General features: G+C 34.9%; 1 protein-coding gene across 1 annotated transcript in view; it reads right to left on the bottom strand.

The window, feature by feature from the left end:
- LOC149173440 (SUPPRESSOR OF GAMMA RESPONSE 1-like) overlaps positions 1 to 9,652 on the bottom strand; it is a 72,555-nt gene extending 62,903 nt beyond the window's left edge. The window contains exon 1 of the mRNA XM_089427935.1: positions 9,504 to 9,652. Coding sequence (XP_089284061.1) covers positions 9,504 to 9,511 — 8 coding nt within the window. The 5' untranslated portion in view covers positions 9,512 to 9,652. The remainder of the gene's footprint in view (positions 1 to 9,503) is intronic.
- Positions 9,653 to 10,166: the final 514 nt, after the last annotated feature.

Consider the following 10,166-nt stretch of genomic DNA (forward strand, 5'->3'; position numbering starts at 1 on the left):
TTTAGCCACCACAAAGGTGTTCAAATAAACGTGTAATGCTCATAGAAGCGGATGTGTAATGATTACATGCCTTTGTTTAATGCTCCGGATGTGTAATGATTACATGCCTTTGTTTAATGCTCTCATTGAAGCGGGATGTATAATGGTTACATACCTTTGTAAAACAGGAAAACAAAGACGATTCACAAAAAATAATGTAGTCCGACAGTTACATTAATGGACTTGAAATAAGCATTTGTAAAAATCATTTACGAAAAAACTAATTAAAATCTCGAAAAAAATCTAATTAAAAATATAGAATTTTGGGTTTAAATTTAAATACCCAACATATTTTTGAAGTGAGATTAAAAATAACAAAATACGGCAATGTGAATAAAAAAAATTAGAAAAGCAAAAGGAATTATGTGGGTTTTTTATTCACAGGTTTGTCAACTAACAGTGTTGACATGATCATTTCTCATGAGATTTGAATACATGTGGATGAAGATTAACCGTACCAAATGCGCTACCTCATTATAAGAAAAAAAAATATATTAAATAATTTTTAATTAAATAAATATGAAATAAATTTATTTTAAATTGTAAAATTAACAATCTCAACTCTTTTAATATAAAAAGTTAAATGTAAAAATTAAGAAGATAAAATTCGGTACCCTATTTTCAACCCCACAGCAGAATCACTTCCTTTCACCATTGTCGTGGGTTCTTAACTTTTAATGTTTGAATCATTAAGAACACACAAGGATGGATTAATTAAGTTTAACTTTCAACACCCTGTTAGGTTTCCTTTTAACGACCGTGTAATAGTGAAGAGGCCTATCCCCACTTTTTCAAAGACCTGCGTAGATAAAGACTTTCTGAAGTCGAATTGCAAAAGACCCAGCCCAAAAGCTAAATATTATCTCTGGATACAAAATCTCGATTACGAGCAAACTGCCTTTTAGTGTAGATCATGTTTCAAAGTAAGGCATGTGACAACCCTCTACGCTAACCAAAAGTCCAAAAGGCTTCATGCCCAAAAGCGGGGCAATCGAAGACCTACCAAGTGGCAGAGTGCCACTGAGCAATACCACGTTGTGCAAACACAGACACCCAAGGAGGAGAACCTGGATGTTAACAATACCATTACTATTAATAAAAAAAGCACCTTTGCCATTGAAGGAGTCATCAATATTGAAACACGAAAAAGGAGCAAGATGCGAAGGTTTCTAGCTCTCTATGGGAATAATCACAGATGTCAACCAGAAATACAGATTTTGGTATCTAGCAAGAAAACCACCACACAATCAGAAAAAACACTCGCATTCATTCGCCAAGTAGACCTTGGGACCTCAAGATCTTGCAACTAGTGAGATGACATACAAAATGGGAAGAAGTAGTAGCCAAGATCAATATAGCAAGAGAAGCTATTGGATCTAGCGAGGAAACTCCAACATGGGCGAGGAAGTTGTTACTCCTGTCTATGCGCCAAGAACTCCATTTCCGGATAAACATGAGGAATGGACCAATGAGAAATTTAAGAAACATCAAAAACTGACTTTCAATTACATGAACAAATCCCAGAAGGAGAAGAATTTACAAGTACATGAATAAATCCCGGCAAAGATTTTATTTCAGATATATTATTTTTACAAATTTCTATCACCAATTTATAGGGATCTACTTTAAGGTTAAGAAAGAATCTATGTTGGAAAACTGAAAATTTTGAATCATCCCTATCCCATTTGGAATGGGATATAAGATAGATTTTAGAAACACCTGTGAACGAGGACGAGGAGTCCATACCCAAGTGAGCTTTTTAATTAATACAACCAGAAACAATCCAGCGTGAAGTTAAATTAAAAAATGGATTTTTTAAACACCTATGAATCTAGTAAAGTTATTATAATGGACGAGGAGTCCATACCCGAGTCAGTTTTTTTAATTAATCCAACCAGAAACAATCCATCACAAAATTAATTTAAAATTTTATTTATAATAAAATAAACTTGAAACATAAGATAAGTTTAATAGGTCATGACACTTGCTCAGTGCATAAGTGATAAAATGGAGTGGAAGTAAGAATGCCATTGTCATAAAATCGAAAAGCAAAACTGATCTATAAAATATAAGCTCTGCACCCAGGCAAAGAGGATTACAATGCTGCCAAAGCGGGAACAGATAAAAGAGCCTCGATGCTCCAAGTGCATTTCATCAAAAGGAAGAAAAAGAGTGTTGTACAAGTGCATGTCATCAAGAGGATGAAAAAGAGTGTTGTCCTTTTCTGAAGCTGAATCTGCTGCTCTAAATAAAGGGTTGGCTGGAAGAACTGTATCTCGCTGGAGGGACGTCTCTCTATATAGAAGAGGTGACCTGCTATTTGGAACCGACCTGCTATTTGGAACCTGGGGGAGTGGTGGGGAGTGCCACCTCCTAGTCTGGCTCAACCTGCTTTTGGAATATAAATAGAAAATAAGAGAAAAAAAGGGTAAATATAAATAAATAAATGTTGAAATAATCGTAAATAAATATTAGCAATCTCCCTGACTTGAAGTCTCGTTTTTGTAAAGCTTGTGGTTTGAGATTCAAATTTACCTTAAAGTCTTGTGGACCAATGTTATCAGAACTGGACTGGTACCAGTGGAACCAGTCAATCTGGCTCTTTTTTTTTTTTTTTTTTTGCCCAAAATCTGTCTGAACCGGGCCCTCCAAGCTGAATAAGCTGGTTGGTACCCAACCCACTAGTTCAGGACCGTTCCATGTAGATTGTACTTTCTATGGTTCTCATCTTAATATTCAAGTCTATGGTCCTATACCATGAAATGACTCAGGATGTTTGAGAGTGGTTCCAACCTCATTGGATTTCTCATACAGAGAAAGTAGAATTTTAGATTTCACTCAAAATCCAACAGATTTTTAACAGTTTTTCAGGATTCAAAATGGCAGGGATTGCAACTTTTCCATTGGATTTTGTCGTGTACTATGGTAAGGAACTAGTATTAAAGAGCATCAATCCCTCTATGTACACTTTGATGTTAGTGGCATTGGTTGTCGAACTCCTCTATCATGACTACTAAAAATGTACCCATCACTCAAACAAAATCTTGACTTTAAACGCTAAGTTTTTTCTATCTTATTTTAATGCTTAGAGAGTTATATTGATGACGAAGATCTCAATATAGACATTGATTTTGATGATATGTAGGTATTTGTTGTAGCATGATGTATTTGTTGATGTATTTTCGGTTTAGGGATGGATTACACTCAATACTATTTTGGTTATATGCGCCCTTACATGCTATAAATGAGAACTTTTACTTATTTGAGTATAAACGGTTTGGATTCATATAGATGCACATGTATATATATCTTTTTCTTTAGAATTTAAATATTATATGTGTTTTTGGTACACTGATTTTTTATTTTTTTTACTGGTTCCACCAAGTTCCATAAGATTTATGAGTTCGATCACCAATTCGGTTCTAATAACATTGTGTACCATGAATAAACGGACATAGATTTACCTAGAAGTTTAGTGAGCCTGAAATAAATGTCATCAGACACATGGTCTCCGGACATCCCAAATGTATCTTGAGAGGGTTAGCTAACGAGAAAAACAGATGGGACATTACTCAGTTAAGGACTAATTCTCATCAACTCCGTTGTGAAACAGGGTGCTGGAAAAGGCCAAAGGAAGTGTGGGAGGAAAGGGTATGCATTTTTTGTTCTTCCGGAAAAGTGGAAACAAAAAATCATTTCATTTTAGAATGTGAGGCCTTCAAAGACAACAGGGAAAGTTATGCAGATACGCTGGCAGCTAGCTCTTGGCATAATCTATTTAACGAGGGGTTTGTCGAGAAGATGGGAGCATTTATTGTGAAGCTTCACAAAAAAAGGGCTGAATACATCAAGCAGAGGAAGAAGCAATCTCTCCCATAAGCTATCTTTAGCCTCGTGGACATTAAAATAATTTCTTCTTCTTCTTACACAACCATGTGGTAAACTACGTACGGAGGTGACAAAAGCACGGACTGAAGCCATAATCGCTTCATCCTACACCAGCCCTCCCATTCCATGGTTTAAACACAATTTGACGTGGGCAGGACTTCTATTAAGCGGCTTGGATAGCTAGCTCTCTGTCTATCTTTACAAGGGTTAGCTAGCGAAGAAAACAGATGACAACATTAAGCAACCATATAGGAAGGTGATGGATAAGTGACACGTATGGAGATGACAAAAGCAGGGAGTCAAGCCATCATCGCTTCATCCGACACCAGCCCTCCCATTCCATGGTTTAATCACAATTTGATGTGGGCAGGACTCCCATTGATAATAAAGGGACACGGCTGGGATAGCTAGCTCTCTGCCTATCTTTCAAAGCAGTTATGATCTAGGTCTTATGGGTCTACGTCTAAATTTAAGGCTTTAATTTCCAGTTTGCAGCATGTAACTAATTTCCCAATGAAGGAAAGACAAACCAGTAAACAATGCATAACATTTTTCCTTCGAGGAACAGCTTAAAGACTGGACTAGTATTTCTTATTATACAAATATTTCTTATTGTACAGATGTAATATAGAAATAGTTAATTTGAAAAAACACATTAAAAATCATAAGAAACAAAATGAAACAAAATAAAAATATTTGAATGGAAAAAGAAAACAACAAACTAAAAAATAAAATTTAAAAATTCTTATTTTATTAATAAAAGTAAATTCTGAAAGAAAAAAAATCCAAAAAAGACAGATATAATATATAAATAGTTAATTTTTAAAAAAATATTAAAGATCAGAAAAAGTAAAATAAAAACATAAATTCAAAGCGTGTTATTTTAGGTTGTTGGTAAAAAGGAATGGAATCCTCTCTACTAAAAAATAATGAAAATTAAAAGAAATAAAAATATAAGACTGACTAAATATAATTAAAAATTCATATTTATAAAAAATTTAATATATATAAATGAAAATTTTGTCAAAAGAGTATAATGATTTATTTTCTCAAAACAATATAATGATTTGTTTTTAAAATGGCTAAATGCGAGTAAAACCCAAATAAACTTAAGATATTGGAAAGGTCTGAAGAAATTGTCGGAAATGTGGATCCCCGTTTTCGTTTCGGACATTATTTTTGTCAGAAACCTCATAAAAACGTTTTTGTGTCGTTTCAAAAAATCTGAAACTTCACATTTGGAATTGGATACGTTTCCAAAGGTTTTTAATTTTTTTTGGATCTATTTCCAGATTAAAAAAATCGTGATTGTAATGGCCCTTCAAATGTTAAAACGCATGAAAATTTGTTCAAAAATTTATACAAACAGAAAAAGATAGATGTTCAAAAGTACAAACAGAAGGGTTTGATTAATGTTTTCTTAAAGAGATTTATTTGAGCAATTTTCAGTTTGGTTAAGGTTTTGTTAATTGTCATTGATTTTGCTCTTGATTTCGTAAATCCCTCTAATATAACAAATCTTCTCTAGCCAATCTTCTGCCTGCATATAGTTAAGAGACCAAGCTGACATTGAGAAAATTGAAATGTTCAAATAGGTCTTGACAGAATATCCGAATGATCCCATGGGCCTTTTAATTGTCATGCAATGAAGATAGATACCATCTACCATGCATGACACATTCTTTGAAAAAGTTGGACCCGAAAGCACAAAGATTGTAGTATTTCTGATTACATTACTAATGATGATAATAATATGTTGAATGTTATACTGAATTGATGATGATGATAATTTGTTTATATTAAATTCATAATAATAATTATGTACTTTTAGATATAGAATCCAGATTCTAAAAGATAAACAATAATATAAAATATATATATATACCGTTTTCTTACCCTATCGTATTTAAATTTTTTTAAAATTTGTTGTATCCATTTCAAACCATTATCCATATCTGTTTCAGTGCAACTTAAAAATAAACAAATATCATAATATCAAAAAATTATCACGAAGTATATATATCATTAAAAAAAAATAATAAATCAAAGAAAATTGTGTCGGGTCCGAAAAATCTGTATTCAGAGTGGATTTGTTTTTAAATATGTTAAAACAGTAATTTGATAGAGCAATCTATATGAATTTTATGGATATGCTTATAACAATTAAAAAGCTTATGATTCTGTTATAAGCACATTCATAAATAGGATGAACCGCTTTCCCTCAGGTACAAAGCTTATGATTCTGTTATAAGCACATTCATAAATAGGATGGACCGCTTTCCCACGGGTACAAAGGTTATGATTTTTCTTCCGGGTTCTAATTCAAATTGTTGGGAGTAAGATTGGTTTTTCAAATTGTTGGTAGTAAGATTGGTTTTGGTTTTTCAAATGGTTTGAAGATTGGTTTTTGTTTCTACTAGTGTTTAAATTTTATAAAGAAATATGTTAATCAGCTGTAACAAAGTTAAAAAAGTAGATGTCTTTATTATAAATAATAAAACAGTATAATGATTTCTCATATTATGTAAATATTGTTAAAGTTAAAAAGTAGATGTCTTCACGTCAATATTATTAAAGTTAAAAAGTAAATGTTTTTACGGTAAAAGATAAAACAATATAGCAATTTTTAACATTACCTGAATATTATTGAAAATGCTAAAATAAAATTTTAAACAAATAACTTAATCCTGAATGATTAAAACATTGAAAATGTCATGGAGGATAGACATCATTTAGAAAAGTAAAAAAAGAGAGGGAGTAGGGGCAATCTTTTTTAACCATAGTGAATTGTTTTTTGTTGGAAAAAATTGTATTTGCAATGCATTTATTTTTAACTATACTAAATTAATAATAGTAACTTGTTAGAGTAATCAATATTCAAGATAGATTCTATTGGATACCCAGATCCTGGGACAAAGGGTCTCTAAGTTAAAAAGTTTATAATTCTATTATAAGCACATCTATAAAATTTTAACTATACTAAATCAATAATAGTAACTTGTTAGAGTAATCTATATTCAAGACAGATTCTATTGGATATCCCGATCTTGGGACAAAGGGTCCCTAAGTTAAAAAGTTTATGATTCTATTATAAGCACATCCATAAATCGGATACCCCCTTTGCCTCGAGGTACAAAGTTTATGATATTTTTTTTGGGTTTTAGTTCAAGTTGTTGGGAGTAAGATTTGTTTTCACCTCCACCAATGTTCAATTCCTGCAAAGGAACATGTTAAGCCCATTATAATAAGATTAAAAGGGTTAATGTCCCCACGATAAAAGATGTCTCCACTTTTACTATGCCGTAAGTTACCTATTAGACACTGAATTTCGAACACTGACACTAACCTAAAAGTTATAATGACAACCTCCAACTTTGCTACGTGTAAGTTACCTATTAGACACTGAATATCAAACACTGGCACTAACCTAAAAGTTATAATGACAACCTCCAACTTTGCTAAGCCATAAGTTACCCACTAGACATTGAATTTCGAAAATTAACACGAACATAAAAGTTATAATGACAACCTCCAACTTTGCTACGCCATAAGTTAGCCACTAGACACTGAATTTCGAACACTGACACGAACATAAAAGTTATAATAACAACCTCCAACTTTGCTACGCCATAAGTTACCCACTAGACACTGAATTTCGAACACTGACACTAACCTAAAAGTTATAATGACAACCTCCAACGATGCTACACCATAAGTTACCTATTAGACACTAAATTTCCGACACTGACAATAACCTAAAAGTTATGCCAGTTGTCCAACGGATATGCCCACCATTAAATTTCGGCACGCCATTAGATTTTGGTAGGCTTTTGGTAGGCCAGTTGTCCACAGATATACCCACCATTAAATTTCAGCAGGCCAGTTTTATCCAAGAAAAAACATATATAACAGCCACTCATTTAATGCCTATTGACAACCCACATATTTATTGTTATACTGTAAATTACCTATTATAGACTAAATTTAGAACACTAACACTAACTTAAAAATTACCTATTATACACTAAATTTCGAACACTAACACTAACTTAAAACTTATAATAACCACCACCTGGAACCAACCTCCAACTTTAAACCTAGATCTCACCTTGAAGGTATAATGAAAACCTCGGACTTTAAACCTAAACCTCGCCCAGGGATTTAGAAGTTACCAATTCCCCTGTAAGAAGTTACCCATTCACATATATTATTAAAGGAAAAAAGAAAAGCTCCTCTACTTTGTAGATGATATTTATCACCGTCTCCTGCCTCGTTCGCGACACTTGGGCAAATCGTAGCCAGAGCAACGTGAGAATGAAGTGATCGAAGAACTGCGCATCCAGCTTCACGCGGCATTAATTAGCAGTTTTAGAACAGACAAGGCTAGTGGCAGAGTCGACAGCAGCAGTAGCAGAGTTGACAGTCGCATTGGCAGAAAAGCAGAGGGTGCATCAGCGCAGAGTTTCCTCAAATTGGAGAGGGATTTCCCACAGCAGGCATACCCATTACAGGAAGCAGATGACGGGAGTTCAAGCCCAAGCACCCCATTTCAACGAGCATCAACAGGACATGGATACGCGCATCAATGAGGGTTGGAAAAGAAGGGTCAGTTAAAAGGATTTGAGAAAGAATTGATCGAGGAGGACTTCAAAGAGGAATCCAGAGTTGAAGTTGAAGAAGGCCTAATGTCCTAGGCATGCAGCAGAAATTATTGCAACACATGCGGTGAATGAGCAAAAGCTTCAGAATAAATTGAGAAGCGTCAAACAATAATTAACACGGCAACATTTGGGCAAAATCCTAAACAGAATACCATAAGAATGAAGTGATCGGAGAACTACGCATCCAGCTCTCGGTAGAACTTATTAGCAGTTTCAGAGCAACCAGTCTAGTGACAGAGACGACAGCAGCATTGGCATAGAATGCAGCAGAAGGTGCAGCGGCGCAGAGTTTCCACTAATTGGAGAGGGATGTCGCACAGAAGGCATACCCATTACAGGGAACGGCCCACGGCAGTTCAAGCTCAAGCACTGCATTTCGAGGAGCATCGTCGGGACATGGATACATGTCGCATCAATGAGGGTTGGAACAGCAGAGTCGGCTAAAAGGATTTGAGAAAGAATTGATCGAGGAGGACTTCAAAGAGGAATTTAGAGCTGAAATTCAAGAAGGCCTCATGTCCCACTCATGCAGCAGCATTTATTGCAAGACATGCAGTGAATGAGGATAAATTGAGAAACCTGCAACAACAATTAACACAGAAATACAGCGAGGCATGTTGAAGGAATCAGAAGCAAATGGGATTCTCCCTGAGATACTTCCTTTCCCCAGAGGCTTGACTTCAGGTGTTTGCAGCTTTCGTAGTTTTGGGGAGCATTAACAAGTTAGTACAACATTTTTAGGGGCCGAGAAACCATTCAACCGCTGTACCTTTAGAAGACCAAGAAACATTCGAAAACAGCACAAACATTGCATGAATGCGATCCAAATTCAATCACAACGCAGTCGAAATGCTATCAAAATGAGTCATTTCTACACTAAACAATCCATGGATGTGAATCAATGCACTTGCTTACCTCGCCATTGCGATCTGGAATCTGCAATCGGTATGAACGCCCAGCTCTCCAGAAGCACGGAATGGGGGATTTGGACAAGTTGAACCCTTACTGAAAACCCGCAGCAAAAGCAAGTGAAACTTCTCAGTATTTGCTCTGCTCAGAGTTTCCACTTTGACAAGTATTGTGATGTCGGAAGGCGGGAAAGAGCTTCTTAATAGCCGTTGAGTAGGCTCGGGGATACTGAACCTGAGGCTCGTGGGAGTAAGAACATAGTCCCCAAGTATGGTCTGTTGCCTTGGGATAGGCCCGGGTGCGCGGCTTGACTTGGGGATCTAGTCATAAACCACATCAGAAAGCGACGTGGGGATTAAAATAATATAGATATTTTGATTGGTTGACACATAATTACGGATTATTTTAATTTAAAATATAATGGTAGCTAACTTGGTTTGGATTAAAACAATACAAATATTTTAATTATATCGGACAAATTTACGGGTTAAGTTAATTTAAAATATTATCGTAGTTAACTTGGTTTTTAATGAGGGCGTTAGCGGAGGCTTCTCAGTGAGGCCAATTTTGGGATCTCGATGAATGCGAATGTTAGAGTTTCAATGTAATTCGAAGGTTAGAGTTTCAATGGAATGTCGTGGATATACACAGTATGTGTGTATATATTGT

Source organism: Pinus tabuliformis, chromosome 4_2 (assembly GCF_031772625.1).
Source record: "Pinus tabuliformis cultivar Carrire ecotype Pingquan chromosome 4_2, CPIR1, whole genome shotgun sequence".
Lineage (NCBI taxonomy): Eukaryota > Viridiplantae > Streptophyta > Pinopsida > Pinales > Pinaceae > Pinus > Pinus tabuliformis.